We start from the raw sequence: 15,849 nt of genomic DNA, 5'->3' as shown, positions 1-15,849 counted from the left end.
TTGTTGCTGCACAAGCATTTCTCTAGTTGTGACAAGCAGGGGCTACTCTCCAGGGCGATGCGTGGGTGTCTTATTGTGATGGCTTCTCTTGTTGCAGAGCACGGGGCTCTAGGGCTGGTGGGCTCCAGTAGCTGGAGCACGTGGGCTCAGTAGTTGTGGCACACAGACTTAGTTGCCCCAAGGCATGTGGGACCTTCCTGGGTCAGGGATCCAACCCGTGTCTCCTGCATTGGCAGGCAGATTATTAACCACTGGATCACCCCACTGAGCCACCAGGGAAGCCCCCCTAGTGCACATCTTTCATTAAGCTGAGTCCCCAGTCCTGGTACCAGCTCCAGTTCTAGTTCTGTTCTCTTGGTTCCAGGAACAGAGACCCACTCAGGCCAGCTCAGATAACAAGAAGTTTATTATAAGGAGTCACATGGAACAATAAAGGAGGCAAAATGCCGCAGACTTTAAGAATGAATTATGTTAAGGATCCAGATAGCTGGAAGGTAGTTGAGACTTCAAGGGACACTCAGGCAGCAGGGACTTGGGGTTCTTTCCGATGTCCCCTGTTCCTGTGGCTCCACTGCTGTCTGCTTTCGCTCTCTTCTTGTGGTTGACTGCCTTTCGCTGCCTCTCTGAAGCTTTTGCTAATTGATGGTTTCTGTTTCCTTCTGATTTCAGCTTTTATATATTTCATCCTTGCCCCACCTTACCCCACAGCTGCTACTGCATAGCTTCTATCAACTCTTAGTTTCTGCTTCCTCTTGATTTCAGCTTACTCTCTCTACCCCCTCCCCCATCATGGGGAGGGCTGCCAGGCTCTGGAATAGAGGAGGGCAGAGGCCTCAAGCACATCTTCACCACCTTTCCTTTCTTTCCCTCAGTGTCCTGGATCTCAATGCCTTCGAGAGACAGAACAAGGCAGAGGGGCTGGGCATGGTGAATGAGGATGGAACTGGTGAGGCCCTTTTGGGCTTCCCTCTCCCTGGGGCATCCCCTTCCTTCAGGCTCTACCCCCTCCCTCAACATTGCCCAGAGCTCCCTTCCCCTCAAAACACCCTCCCTCCCCAAGAGCATCCTCAGGTTCCACCCTCCCCCTGCAGTGGTCCCAGTCCAGCCCCGCTCCCGTTCCTCCAGAGTCTCCCTCCCCATGGTCCCACCCCCGGGTGTCCTTCTGTGTTCTCTCACCCGTCGCCACATGGACCCCACCCTCCACATGCCCCAAGTCTCCAGCCCGGGTTGCTGTTCTCTCATTAATGTCCCTAATCCGAGTTAATTGAGTCTCCTCTTTGCTGTGTTGTGACGTGTATAACCTTTCTGCCCTGATCCTTGCCTCCTGCCTCTCCATCTCTACCTGTCCATTCTCTTTCTCTCCCCTCTTCTTTCTTCCATTCTGCTTTCACCCTCTTCTTGTTCTCTTCTTTGCTTCCTTGCTCCTTCTTGCTCTTTCTCTCTATGGGTTGTTTCTCTCTCTATGTCTTCAATCCTGACCATATCACTGTGTGTTTTTTTTCCTGTCTCTCTGTCTCCTTCTGTCTTTCTTTTTCCTTCTTTTTCTTCTGCTTCTTCCTCCCATCCTGTTGGCTGCCTCAGTCATCAACCGCCAGAACGGTAATTCCCAGAGCCCATTGCTTGCTATGCTGCTGGCACCCCTGCCTTCTAACCCCCAACCGCCCCCCTCCACCTGGTGGCTGAGGATCTGGGACATCCAGGGGAGGGAGGTACCATGCCAGCGGAAAATCTTGAGATCAGGGCTCCAGCGATCAAGAATCGGGTCCCAGATTAGCCACTAACAACGCACCGGACTATGAATAAATCACTTACTTTACGTAAGCTTGTTTCCCCATGTGTAAAATAGAAGCAAGAGAAGATGGTAAAGATCCTTTTCCAGCTGGATGTTGTTGGACTTCCAGACCCAGATTCGCAGTCCCGAGGTGGGGTGAACCCTACTCCCACATACCCGGCTCTCTGCACCCGCGACCCCAGATTGATCGAGTCTGCTGTTCCCATCCACCAACCGGATTGGTTGCCCCCAAGCATCCACTCTGATTGGTGTGCGTGCCTCCTCTGCGCCTGCTCTGGTTGGCCCGAACATTCACTATCTAGCCTCCCCTCGCTCGTCCTGGCCCTATAGTCCACAGTGATTGGCTCCTTTCAGATGCCCTTTCTGATTGGTCCATGTTTACACACCTCCCTCTCTGCTTCTCCTGGATTAGCTGCTTTTAAGACATCTGAGCCAATTGGCTTTCGACCGAGTCTCCTGCTCATTTCTCTCCTGCACAGAGCCTTTGTGTGAAAGTGACTTCAACCCCCATAATCCATTAACCGCCCCCCCACTGAGGGAGGTAGCAGCAGCCCAAACCTCTTCTAGGTCGACAGACACTCTTGGATGTCACACAAGTGGTGACATCAAGGAGACACTGATACTGTAGAAAGACACTTGAGGCCGCAGCCTCATGACTCAGGGCCCCTCAGTCTCCTCCTGCTGATGTCCTGGACTCTGAGGTTGGGACCTCTGGTGTCATGGATTCCCATGGCCCTCACAGTGTCTTTAAAATGGTGGCTGCTGCTTCCTGTGCACCTGCGCTTTTTGCATGTGTGTGCAGTGTGCATGGGCCGTGTGCACGCTTTCCGGTGTCCTCGTGCATCTGACTCCTTCTGGACCATGCCCCACCCCCCACCCTTCCACCCAGGAGAGAAGGTCATGGCAGATGATGAGTTCACCCAGGACCTGTTCCGATTCCTGCAGTTGCTCTGCGAGGGTCACAATAATGGTGAGGAGGAGAAGAGGGTGAGATGGAGAGGCGGCCAAGGTCTGGGGTGGGTCTGGAAGGGCTGCCTGAGTTAACCTCCAGTCCCATTCTCCCCTGATCAGTGATGACCTCACCACCCTTCCAGGCTGTGTCCTCGACCCCATAGTCCTTCATTCTTTACTTTCAGCCAGTGTCAAGCCCTGTCTGCCCACCTTCCTAAATCTCCCTTGAATTTCAGGAATCCAGCCGCTTTGTTTCACTCTCACCTCCTCTAACCAGTCCAATTCTCCCAAAGCAATCTGCCAAAACCCAATTTGGCCAAAAATCAATTTTCACACATGAGCAGTTAGCCACATACCATTGTCCCACAGGCATTTTGCTGCAGCTGCCAAAGTTCAGTAAATGCAGTGGATTTCCTTTAACTCTGGGTCTGCAGAGGGAAAAATTGCCTGGCATTTCTAAATGAATCACCTATTAATTTTACTTATAAAATACTTTGCCAGGAGGAAGTCCCACATTCTCTTGCCTAACTTAAACAAGTTTGAATTTCCACAACTTTTGTTCTGGTTCAGACAATATAACCAGATGAAGGATGACACAGCAAGTTAATACATCACTGGTGAGAAAATGACACCTCATGTGGCACACGGTGTACAACGTTAAAGGAACAGTTGAAATTCTGAACAGAAAACATCGCACCCAATGCAGTTTCCTATGACAAACGTATAGTCTCGAGGTTGTGGTTATAACACTTAGCAGGTGATAAGAAACCACAGACTGCCCAGAACTTAACCTTCATGACAAGAATGGGAGTGATTCTAAACCCAACCTCCATAAAACCTGCACCCCACTTGGCTAGTATTCTTTAAGGTAACTGGTAAACATCTTTAATTTTCACTTTTTTCTTTTCAACAAAGGATAAACCATGATCCATTGTTTTTTATTATTATAAGCTCTTTTGTCCACAGCTAGTTTTCCTTCAAGTTCTATTACATACCTTAGTGCCAGGTGACTAAGGTTTTCTTTCTTTAACGAAGGTGGAATCAGTCTTTGGGATTTAAAATGATTTTCGTCTGAGTCTGTGACTTTTTGGAAATAAGAATGTTCTTTCGGTGAAATTTCTTTCTCCCACCAAATCTGCAATCCAGCCTTCTGCCCAAATTTGTGGATTCACAAACCAGTCTAATCAAATAAATATTTGAAATATCTTTCAAATCTTAGAGGCTTTGCATGTCTTGAGTGTTCAGTGCCATTCAGAGCAGACAAAAGCCAGGGAGTTGTAGCTAACCATTTAGGCTATGGTCTGATTTAAATGAACACAGAAAAAGGAATTAGAAAACAAGGTTGATGGGAAAGCCTATCAATTTGCTTATAAAATCTTGAATGTCTGAGTATACTTTTTGTCTATCACGTGAAACCAGGCAAAAGGACATTCAGATTGAAATAATGATTGTGAAGTGTTTAGAGGGAAGTCAAGTAGAAGCAAAACTTGGGGAGAAAAAAATTCCAAGGGGCTGTTGAAGCCATCTTGGGCAACACATTGCTATAACATCAAAAGGATTTAACTGAAGTTTGTGTTCATTGCCTTGATAATCTGATGTATTGATCATTTGGCAAATGGGTCTACAGAAGTTGTTCTCAGACTCAAGTGTGCCTAGGAATCACCTAGAAGCCTTGTTAAAATAGAGTTTTGGACCCCATCCCAAGTTTTTGATTTAGTAGTTCTGGGATGGAGCCCAGGAATTTGCATTTCTGACAGATTTCCGGGAGATGCTGACTCTGCTAGTCTGGACTGGTGCTTTGAGAACCACTACTCCAAAGCGCAGCTCTTAACCTCAGCACTCTCTTTAAGGCCCTTTCAGAATAGCTGTTGTTGGGACTTCCCTGGTGATTCAGTGGTTAAGACTCTGTACTTCCAATGCGGGGGTGCAGGTTCCAGCCCTGGTCTGGGAACTAAGATTCCACAAGCTGTTGTTTATTGAGCACTTACATACCAGTTCTAAATTTAAAACTGAGCAGCGTTCTAAATTCATTATATATGTTAACACATTAAAATCTCAGGACAGCTCTATAAAGTAGGTCTATTGTGACTACCATGTTACATATGGGAAAACCAAGGCACAGTCTGCCGCAGAGAGAGGTCACACAGTGAGGAATTTGAGCAGCCAACTCCTACTCATCTTTCAGGTCATAGCTCAGAGGTCCTCTCCTCCATGAAGCCCTCCGTGACCACCCAGTCTGGGTCAGGCATCTCCTCTGGGCTCCTCCAACCCCCTGAGCTTCTTCCATCACAACCCTGATCATCATAATCATTCCAGAACTTCTCAACCACACACTGAAGATGGGAGAATGGTTTAATAAGCCCCCAAGTAGCCATCACTCAGCTCAAATTATAAGCTTTCTGCCATAGAACAACATTTTTCAAATAGTGGGAACCGACTTGCTAGATGGTCGTGAATCAAGTTTATTGCAGAGGTTCTCATTTCTAATTGCACATTGGTATGCCTGGGGAGCTTTGCAAGACACTAATGCCCAGTTTTCACCCCAGATATTCTAATTTAATTGGTCTGGGATGAGGTATGAGCATTGGGAGTTTTTAAATTCTCCAGGTGGCTCTAATGTGCAATCAAGGTTGGGAGGTTAAGAATATACATTTAGTGCATTGAGATCAGAATTTTTTCCAGTTAACTAGTACAGGACACAAAATAGCAGAATGCATGGCACATACTGAGGTTTCCAGGTGGTGCTAGTGGTAAAGAACCTGCTTGCAATGCAGGAAACTCAGGAGACTAGAGTTTGATGCCTGGGTTGGGAAGATCCCCTGGAGGTGGGCTCGGCAACCCACTCCACTATTCTTGCCTGGAGAATCCCGTGGAGGGAGGAGCCTGGTGAGCTACAGTCCATTGGGTCACAAAGAATTAGACATGACTGAAGTGACAGCATGCATGCACACATGGCACATAGTAAGGGCATGTGAAACTACTGGTTCAGGTAAATGTGGGTGTAATGTCAGATTAGACACCCCTCCTGGACCTCAATATAAATGTGTGCTGTATTTCCTACTGTGGGTTGCAGTTAGAAAAGATTGAAAAATTACTACATGACAATAGAAACTTCACAAGGGCAGAGACTTTGTTTTCTTTTACTCCTGTATCCCCAGGGCCTTGAACAGTGCCTACATTTGGTGCTCTGTCGCTCCTATCATGCCCAGCTCTTTGCAACCCTATGGACTGTAACCTTCCAGGCTCCTCTGTCCATGGGATTCTCCAGGCAAGAATACTGGAGTAGGTTGCCCTGCCCTCCTCCAGGGGACCTTCCCAACCTAGGGATCGAACTTGAGTCTCCTGTGTTTCCTGCGTTACAAGCGGGTTCTTTACCACTAGTGCCACCTGGGAAGCCCTGAACAGTGCCTGGCACAGAGTAAATGCTCAGTAAATTTATAGTACCAAAGTATAAATGACCAACCTTCATCTATTATTAGCATATAGTATGTGCTCAATAAATATATATTGACTAAATGAACAAATAAATGACAGATGCTTATCTCCTCTGGTTCTCAGTAGGTGTGCAATAAATTTTTTTTGAGAAATGAGTGAATAAATAACCAATCTTCCATCTCTCCAGCACATAGTAGGTATTCAGTAAAAAAAAACCTTGTGAATGACTAAAGGTTGAATCTTCATTTCCCCCTGCTGTATTATAGATGCTCAGTAAATATTTTGGGGGGAAAATGAATAAATGTTTGACCTTCCACTACATTGGCACATAGTAGGCCCGCAATAAATATTTATTACACAAAATGGATAAATGATCCTCCATCTTCCTCTAACACATAGTAGGTACTGATAAAGAGTTATTAAAGAAACGAATGATTATATGCTTTCTGACATACAATAGGCACTCAGTAAATACTTATTGCATAAATGAATAAAGGACCCACTGTCCATCTCCTCTAGCACGTGTCCATCTCCTCGAGCTCAATGGCTGAATGAATGACTTTTTATCTCCCTAGATTTCCAAAATTACCTACGGACACAGACAGGGAATACAACCACTATTAACATCATCATCTGTACTGTGGACTACCTGCTGCGGCTGCAGGTGAGGCTGTGAGGCCGTCCAGGTGTGACCTGGGCCGGGGACTGTTGGGCCATAGCTGGCCCCAGCAGCCGCTCACACTGCGTCTACCCGCCAGGAGTCCATCAGCGACTTCTACTGGTACTACTCCGGCAAGGATGTGATTGAGGAGCAAGGCAAGAGGAACTTTTCCAAGGCAATGTCGGTGGCTAAACAGGTGTTCAACAGCCTCACCGAGTACATCCAGGTAGGATTCGCTCGCTGGGGCGAGGCGGGGCAGTCTCGCATCCCTCGCCCTACCTGGTGCTCACGTAGAACCTTTGCCCCCCAGGGCCCCTGCACCGGGAACCAGCAGAGTCTAGCGCACAGCCGCCTCTGGGACGCCGTGGTGGGATTCCTGCACGTGTTTGCCCACATGATGATGAAGCTCGCTCAGGTTCGGGCCCCTCTGTTCTTCATCCTACTGCCTCCGGACATCCCCTAACTGGCACGTTTACAAGTTTTGCCCCTCAGTCAGTTTCCCACCCCAGGGTTCCCGGCGGGTTCCGGACCGGTCCCATCTTTTTTCTGGATTGGCTTCCTGCCTGACCCCGCCTCCTCCCCTCCACCGCCAATCGGCTGGTTATCCATCTATAGTTCCATTGGTATGCGTTTGGGCCCCGCCCCCTCTGGCCCAGAACTCCTCTATGGTTGGTTGGTATTCACACCAATCGGATGGATAGTCAGCCGACAGACGGTGGAGGGGAGGAGGCGTCATGCAGAAAGCCCATCCAGAAGGAAGATGCAACCAGTCTGGAACCCGCTGGGAATCCTGGGGTGGGAAATTGACTGATGGGGATAGGAAAAGGGTTGGCTTCTAGATCTGGGCCTGAGGCTGAAGGAGTGTTTTGCTTTTTTATTCTGCTTGCGGCAGATGACTCCTATCCAGGGCATCCATGATGTAAGGTCCCTGTCGAGCCCCATCTCTAGCATCTTCATGCTCCCTTTGCCCCACCACCCCACCCCTTTGCAGTCTTGTCAATGTCTCACAAACACCTTGTCCGTTTGCTCTGCTTCTGTCTTGTAAACATATTTCAAGGCTGCCAAATGTGCCGCAGGAGGGCTCAGCGTCTGAAAGGGCATTATCCAGAACCTAGATCAGTTCAGTTCAGTTCAACATATTTCAAGGCTGCCAAATGCGCTGCAGGAGGGCTCAGCATCCGAAAGGGCACCATCCAGAACCTAGATCAGTTCAGTTCAGTTCAACATATTTCAAGGCTGCCAAATGCGCTGCAGGAGGACTCAGCATCTGAAAGGGCACCATCCAGAACCTAGATATCCTACGTAAATACGTCGATGTGTTTATTCCAGTAGTTTTCCAGCAGGTGGCAATATTCTGTGTTTTATAATTTCCCAACAGGAAGAGCATTGAGGAAGGGAAGCTTTTTCTAATTTACTCAAAGGCGCCAACAGGGGCTGGCAGAAACCCTGTCTGGTGACATCTGACCTTTTGAAAGGAGTTGAATTTAACTACGCAGTTTCTCAGTGTGAGTGAGTTGAAGTCAAGCTGTTGTAATCTTAAAATTCTAGAGAACACTGGTATCTTTGTGGAGATTTCCAAATCTTACAGAATTAGTTCATCAGCCATAGCCTAAGTTAAATTGCAAAAGCTAGAAATCCAATGCAAAGTGGTGGCTTACAAAAAAAAAAAGAAGAAAAATTTATCAGCTCACATCACAGATCAGATCATATCCAGGGTTTAGAAGGCTGTTAGTAGAAATGTCTGTCTCCTCTCTGGCTTCATTATAAAGCAAGCACTTCCCGGGGGCTGGGAAGAATGGTGTCCCGGGCTTCCGTGAGCCCCTCTAACAGCTTCAGAGGGAAAAGAACCCCTCTTTAGTTCCGAGAAAAGACTTGCCATACTCTCTTATTGGACTACAGGGTCACATGTCCATTCCTGAACCAATCACCCTGATCAGGGAAAAGAAAGCTCTGATTGGCCAAACCTGGTCCAATACCCACCCCTAGAACCAGGAAGGTGGGTTTAGTCCTATATTCTCTGAGAGCAGGCTTGTTGAATCAGTTAAGTAGCTGTGTCTTGGGGAGGCACACACCACAGGCACTCACCAGGATGTGAGATCCTGGAATGTTGGAATCTTTGAGTCAGAACGCAGAGCTTTGGAATCATGGGAAAGTGTTAAGATTAGAGGGCTTTTTCCCAGGTGGCACTAGTGGTAAAGAACCTGCCTGCCAATGAAAAGTAGACATAAGAGATGCGAGTTTGATCCCTGGGTCAGCAAGATCCCCTGGAGAAGGAAATGGCAACCCACTCCAGTATTCTTGCTTGGAGAATCCCATGGACAGAGGAGCCTTGTGGCTATGGTCCATAAGGTTGCACAGAGTCAGACAGGACTTAAGCAATTTAGCATGCATGCACGCACTTTAGGATGAGAATTAGCAACTCAAGAACTAGCATGGGGTAGCCTTACATCAAGCCTTACAACTAGCAAGGAACTTTACATCCCATTTACCTGGTACCCTTACCCTTCTTCCATTTTATTAGGTAGAACCATATGAAATTACCACTTTGTTGGTGAGACATGCCTGAATATTGGCAATTTTATGTAGTTCAGCCTCATACAAATAGGGACCAAGAGGCAGAACTTTGATCATGTTGGAGACTTCTGTGGGCCCTCCATGAGACACTATTACAGGAGAAGCAAAGTGTCCCCACATTTTTCTCAAAAGGCTTACCAGAGAGCCTGTAGCTGTGTCCTGCAGCCTTCTTCCTGAACCCTGAGTCTCACTTTTTTCATCACACATTCATTCAACAAACATGGGTCAACCTCCTACCATAGGCCAGGTGCAGTGCTGAACTCTCATCCCTTCCCAGATCTGTGTCAGTGTTCCAGTATTTGCTCCTGTCTGTCTCTGTCTCTCTTGGTCCCAAGCATCTGTTCTCAGCCCCATACTCCTTCCAGCCCTCCTTGTCAACCAGCCCTTGCCACTACACATCCCCCCTTGGGCTCACTTTCCCTGAAGTGTCGACCCCACCCCCACAATCTTGTCTCTCTGCCCTTTGCCCTGCTTCCGAGGAACATGTCTGGACTCGGGTCCCCTCGGAGGTAAGATGGAGGAAGAAAAGTGGTCTTAGGCCCTTCTGGGTGGGTGAAAGCAGCTGGAGGTGGGAGAGTCATCTCTGCCAAAAAGAACCCTCACGTAGCTGGGATGTGGGGTCCCTAGGACTCAAGCCAAATCGAGCTGTTGAAGGAGCTGCTGGATCTGCAGAAGGACATGGTGGTGATGTTGCTGTCACTACTAGAAGGTAAATGCCCAGTGGCTGGGGTTAAGTGGAGGGTACCAAGGTGCAGACAAGCTCGAGAATGGCCCTCTGAGACCCAGGAGAACCTAAGCTTCAACCCCTTCTGACATCATGTCAGGGTCAATGCATTTAAGCCGCTGTAATAAGTTCTCCAAACACTTATTGAGCACTTATTATGTGCCAGGTCCTATGTACATATGATAATTTATTGATTTCCCAGAGAAATTTTAATTAGGTGGGTGGCCAGGACACTTTTTAAAATGTCTGCCCTGAATTGTTATTTATTTGCTGAATGTGTCAATTAGTTCTTGCTGCCTAACAAGTATCCCTAAAATGTAGTGACTTAAAACAACCATAATTTATTACTAATTAATAAAATAATTTAACTTGTAGACAAAGACTTTTTCTATAGAGGTTCATAACAGCATCCTCATTCTTTTATATGGCTGCATATTACCAGTTGTGTTGTGATACAGTGATTCATTTAACCACAACCCTATCAATGGAGATTCAGGGTTTGGTTTTTTTTTTTTAATGTGTTTATTTATTATTTATTTATTTTTGGTTGCACTGAGTCGTCATTGCTGCACACAGCTTTCTCTAATTGCAGCGAGTAGGGGCTACTCTTCATTGCAGTGCATGGGCTTTTCATTGTGGTGGCTTCTCTTATTGCAGAGCAGAGGCTCTAGGCACACGGGCTTCAGTAGTTGCAGCTCGTGGGCTCAGTAGTTGCAGTGTGCGGCTCTGGTGCGTGTGGGTCAGTAGTTGGAGCACACAGGCTCAGTGGTTGTGGCTCCCAGACTCTAGAGTGCGGGCTCAGTAGTTGGGGTGCATGGGCTTAGTTGCTCCCCAGCATGTGGAGTCCTCCCAGACCAGGGATCAAACCTGCGTCCCCTGCACTGGCAGGGGGACTCCCATACACTGTGCCATCAGGGAAGTTCCACATTCAAGGTTTTTAAAAAATATTTTGCTATGACAAACCGTTTGGCAATGAATAATCCTCCTACAATGTCTTAAATTTTTGCTAACTAGTCATTGGCTTTTAAAAATCAGATTTAGGGACTTCCCTGGTGGTTCAGTGGTTAAGACTCTGTGCTTCCAGTGCAGGGGATACAAGTTTGATCCTTGGTGAGGGAACTAGGGTCCCACATGCGGTGCATGATGCAGCAAAAATAAATAAATAAATCATAAATAGAAATTTAAATTTACAAAATCAAATTTAAAAACAGAAATCCCTTTAAATATTTTGTATTTGAAAAATTGAAAGGCTCAGTGACCAGGGTCTACATTTTCACACGGCAAAACTCAGCTGAATTGGATTAAATAACAAAATCATATCAATATTCAATCTGATGTTGATGACAGCGCTACAATTAGATAAGAGAATGTCCTCATCATTTAGAACATATATGTGGAAATGTTTGGGGTAAAATGCCTCATGTCTGCAGCTTACTCCTTAATGATTCAGTGAAAAAAATAGAGGGAGAGGTATTATAAAGCAAACATGGCAAAATGTAAGCCATTGATGAATCTGGACTACATGAAGTTCCCTTGTACCCTTGGAAACTTCATGCATTAATATATTTGCAATTATATGAAAATTGAAAGGTCCAAAAGGAAGCTGGAGCCAGTTTGGGGAATTTCCTGGTAGTCCAGTGGTTAGGACTTGGCAGTTTCACAGGCATGGCCCAGGTTCAATCCCTGGTCTTGGATCCTGCAAGCCATGTGGTGTGGCCAATAAATAAATAAAAGTAAAATTCTGTTTAAAAAGAAGCTGGAGCCAGTTTGCTTTGGGCGGGGAGTGTGGTGTCCCAGTTTACCACAGTCTCCACCTCTCCCTGTTGTCTGCCTTTCAGCCTACCTCAGTCTTCTATGGACCTCCCTTGCCCCTATGGACTTGGGAAAGACTTAGGTGTGTGAGCTCTGAGGTCTCGCCTTTCTGGGTTCAAGTCTGCCCCACCACCTCACTGGCTATGGAACCCTGAGTGTGGGACTCTCTGAGTCTTTTTCCTCATCTCTACAAATGAATAGGGACACATGTTCCTTACAAAGATGAGGTCATGTCAATGTAGCCATTGCCATGGCATCTGGGACCTGCTGTTAGCTGATGCCATTGTTATCTTTATTGATGACTCCTCCAGCGATAGGGCGAGGAGGACAAAGACAAGATCAGCCAGGTTCACACCTGATGCTGTTGCAGAGCAGGAAGTGACCCTTTGGGAGAGGTGTCAGAGCTGGCAGGGAAGTTCCACCAGCACAGGGCATCCTGGCAGCTCCTGAGCTGGAGACAGAGGCAGGCCACATGGGGATCCAGAGAGGAGGTGGTTTGGGGCCACACTGACCAGGGGCTGCCTGCAGGGAACGTGGTGAACGGCATGATTGCCCGGCAGATGGTGGACATGCTTGTGGAATCCTCATCCAACGTGGAGATGATCCTCAAGTTCTTTGACATGTTCCTGAAACTCAAGGACATCGTGGGCTCTGACGCCTTCCAGGACTATGTCACTGATCCCCGTGGTCTCATCTCCAAGAAGGACTTCCAGAAGGTGGGTACTGGGAGGTGGGTGGGTGGGAATGCCAAACGCCACTTATGCACCTGCCTGGCTTGCCTGCTTTGGTCAAGAGACTCCTCTGGGCGCCTCCACTTCTTTATCTGTAAAATGGGAATAAAACCATCCTTGGAGGGTTTTTTTGGTGTTTTTTTTCTTTTATAATTTCATTTATTTAAGAACATTTTTTAGCTGTGCTGGGTCTTCGTTGCTGCACCAGCTTTCCTCTAGTTCAGGCGAGCAGGAGCTGCTCTCTAGTTGAGGTGTGTGGGCTTCTCATTGTGGTGCTTTCTCTTGTGGAGCACAGGCTCTGGGGTGTGTGGGCTTCAGTAGTTGTGGCTCCCCGGCTCTAGAGCACAGGCTCAATAGTTGTGACACACGGACTTAGTTGCTCTGTGGCATGTGGGGTCTTCCCAGACCAGGGATTGAACCCATGTCTCCTGCATTAGCAGGCAGATTCTTTACCACTGAGCTACCAGGGAAACCCTTGGGTTTTTGGTTTTGTTTTGGCTGAGCAGCATGTGGGCTCTCAGTCCACTAACCAGGGATTGAACCTCCCCTGCTACATTGGAAGCAGGGAATTTTAACCACTGAACTGCCAGGGAAGTCCTCCTTGGAGTTGTTTTGAAGATGAAATGCATTAATACAAATAAGAAGCAGTATTTCTATTATCATTATTAATAGTCATAATTTTATCATTATTATAAATAGAGATCAGTTATTCAGTTGATAAACATCCATTGGGTTTCTCCTCCGCATTGAGCCCTGTGCTGGTACCATGACCATGGACAGAGCAATGACTGAGACAGACACAGCCCTGCCTTCATGGGGCTTATAGACTAATGGGAGAGGCAGTCACTAATGACCACTGCAGATTTAAATACTGAGACTGTTAGGAGGGAGGTGCAGGAACCAGCTTTATCCAGGAGTCCACTCACCTGGCTTTGCCATGCTTTCTACCCCAGGTAAGTCACTCATCTGCTCTGAGCCTCAGGCTTCTCATCTGTGAAATGGGGCTAAGATAATAACATTAACTGTTTCAAAGGACTGCTGTGAGAGTGGGCAGTGGGTGAACAGCGGACAGTGCCTGGAACACAGAATGCAGGAGCTACTACCTGTTATTGTTTCTATTATTACTGTCAGATCTTTTCCATCACTATTTTCTCTTTTTTGTTTCAAATATCTTCAGGCTTATGGAGAAGTTGCCAAGAACATTACATAAAATTTCTGCATACCGTTTCACCCAGATTGCCAGTATGTTAACCTTTTACCTCATTTGCCCTGTCATGATTCTCCTTTACCTCTAAATACTTCAGGTAATGAGAATGAGTTCATTCCCTTACATAACCACAAAACATTTATGCAAATCAGGAAATTAAGTTTGACACAATGCTGCTATCTACAGATTTCATTCAATTTTTACTCTTGAAGGAATTTTTTTCCCTTGTTAGGGATCCAGTCTAGGATCAGGGATTGAATTTAGGCATCTTGTCTGTTGTTGTTCAGTTTCTCAGTCGTGTCCGACTCTTTGAGACCCCGTGGACTGCAGCATGCCAGGCCTCCCTGTCCCTCACCATCTCCTGGAGTTTGCCCAAGTTCGTGTTCATTACATTGGTGATGCCTGTCTCTTTAGCCCTCTTCAATCCAGAACCCTTCCTTGGTTTGTCTTTGCCTCTTATGAGCTTGACATTTTTGAAAAATAGAGGCCAGTTGTTTTATAGGAAGGCTCTTAGTGTGGGCTTGTCTGAGTTTTCCTTGTGATTTGACTGAGGTTATAGACTTTGACAGGAATATGAGAGAAGCACTATGTCCTTCTTGGTGTATCATATCAGGAGGTACGTGCTATTAGTTCTTCACATTTCAGTTTGTGTTAGCTCGGCTCACTTGGTGAAGGTGTTTACCGGGGTTTCCACTGTAATGATGCTATCGTTCCCCTTGCTATCTTGTGAGGATGTGCTTTGAGACTATGTAAATATCCTGCACACCCTCTCAGGTTGGCATCCATCAGAAATGCTTATGTCAAATGATCATTACTCTGGCAGTTGATAAATGGTAGTTTTCTAATTTTCTGATATCCTTTACCTTTATCGTGTGTGTGTGCCCAGTCATGTCCGACTCTTTGCGACCCCAGGGACTGTAGCCTGCCAGGCTCCTCTGTCCATGGAATTTTACAGGCAAGAATACTGGAGTGGGTTGCCATTTCCTACTCCAGGGCATCTTCCTGACCCAGGGATCAAATCCACATCTCTTGTGTCTCTTGAATTGGCAGGCAGATTCTTAACCACTAGTGCCACCTGGGAATTAGATACCTTTTAGAAAATGTGTATTGCAATATAGTTGATTTACAATGTTCTGTTCATTTCCACTGTACTGCAAAGTGATTCAGTTTTACATATATATATTCTTTTTAATTATGGAGTAGCACAGGATATTGAATATAGTTCCCTGTGCTATACAGTAGGACCTTGTTGTTTATCCATTCTATATGTAATAGTTTGTATCTGCTAATCTCACGCTCCCAATCCTATCCTCCCCCACACCCCCTCTTGGCAACCACAAGTCTCTTCTCTATGTCTGTGAGTCTGTTTCTGTTTTGTAGATATGTTCATTTGTGTCATATTTTAGATTCCACATATAAGTGATATTGTATGGTATTTGTCTTTCTCTTTATGACTTCCTTTGCTTAGCATGATAATCTCTAGGTCCATCTATGTAGCTGCAAAGTCATTATTTCATTAATTTTTATGGCTTAGTAGTATTCCATTGTATACATGTGCCGCATCTTCTTTTTATGTCTTTATTTATGGCTGCGCTGGGTCTTCACTGCTGCATATGGGCTTTCTCTATTTGCGAGCAGGGGCTACTCTTTGTTGCCACGTGTGGGACAACACATTCTCATTGTGGTGCCTTCTCTTGTTGTGGAGCATGGGTTCCAGAGCATGCAGGCTCAGCAGTTGTGGTGCACAAGCTTAGTTGCTCTGAGGCATGTGGAATCTCCCCAGATCAGGGACTGAATCCATGTCTCCTGCATTGGCAGGCAGGTTCTTAACCACTGGACCACCAGGGAAGTCCCCGTACCACTGGGATTGTCCATTCATCAGCTGATGGACATTTAGGTTGCTTCCATGGCTTGGCTGTTATAAACAGTGCTGCTATGAACACTGGGGTGCATATATCTTTG

General features: G+C 46.4%; 1 protein-coding gene and 1 long non-coding RNA gene across 3 annotated transcripts in view; one reads left to right on the top strand and one right to left on the bottom strand.

The window, feature by feature from the left end:
- Nucleotides 1-15,849, top strand: part of RYR1 (ryanodine receptor 1) — a 127,422-nt gene that overhangs the window by 83,532 nt on the left and 28,041 nt on the right. For both annotated transcript variants that reach the window (XM_081516526.1, XM_081516527.1), the window contains 8 exons: nucleotides 873-946; nucleotides 1,582-1,599; nucleotides 2,682-2,762; nucleotides 6,754-6,842; nucleotides 6,937-7,065; nucleotides 7,150-7,254; nucleotides 10,041-10,122; nucleotides 12,478-12,665. In XM_081516526.1, coding sequence (XP_081372652.1) covers nucleotides 873-946; nucleotides 1,582-1,599; nucleotides 2,682-2,762; nucleotides 6,754-6,842; nucleotides 6,937-7,065; nucleotides 7,150-7,254; nucleotides 10,041-10,122; nucleotides 12,478-12,665 — 766 coding nt within the window. The remainder of the gene's footprint in view (nucleotides 1-872; nucleotides 947-1,581; nucleotides 1,600-2,681; nucleotides 2,763-6,753; nucleotides 6,843-6,936; nucleotides 7,066-7,149; nucleotides 7,255-10,040; nucleotides 10,123-12,477; nucleotides 12,666-15,849) is intronic.
- LOC145515639 (uncharacterized) lies at nucleotides 391-1,960 on the bottom strand. Its single transcript, XR_014060954.1, has 2 exons — nucleotides 1,813-1,960; nucleotides 391-809 (listed from the first exon to the last, which is right to left on the bottom strand). It is a non-coding gene; the product is annotated as an uncharacterized LOC145515639 (long non-coding RNA).

This window comes from Giraffa tippelskirchi, chromosome 7 (genome assembly GCF_054371585.1).
Source record: "Giraffa tippelskirchi isolate mGirTip1 chromosome 7, T2T-mGirTip1v1.2.pri, whole genome shotgun sequence".
Lineage (NCBI taxonomy): Eukaryota > Metazoa > Chordata > Mammalia > Artiodactyla > Giraffidae > Giraffa > Giraffa tippelskirchi.
The sequence above is the reverse complement of the archived record's forward strand: the minus strand, read 5'-3'. Positions and strand labels throughout refer to the sequence as shown.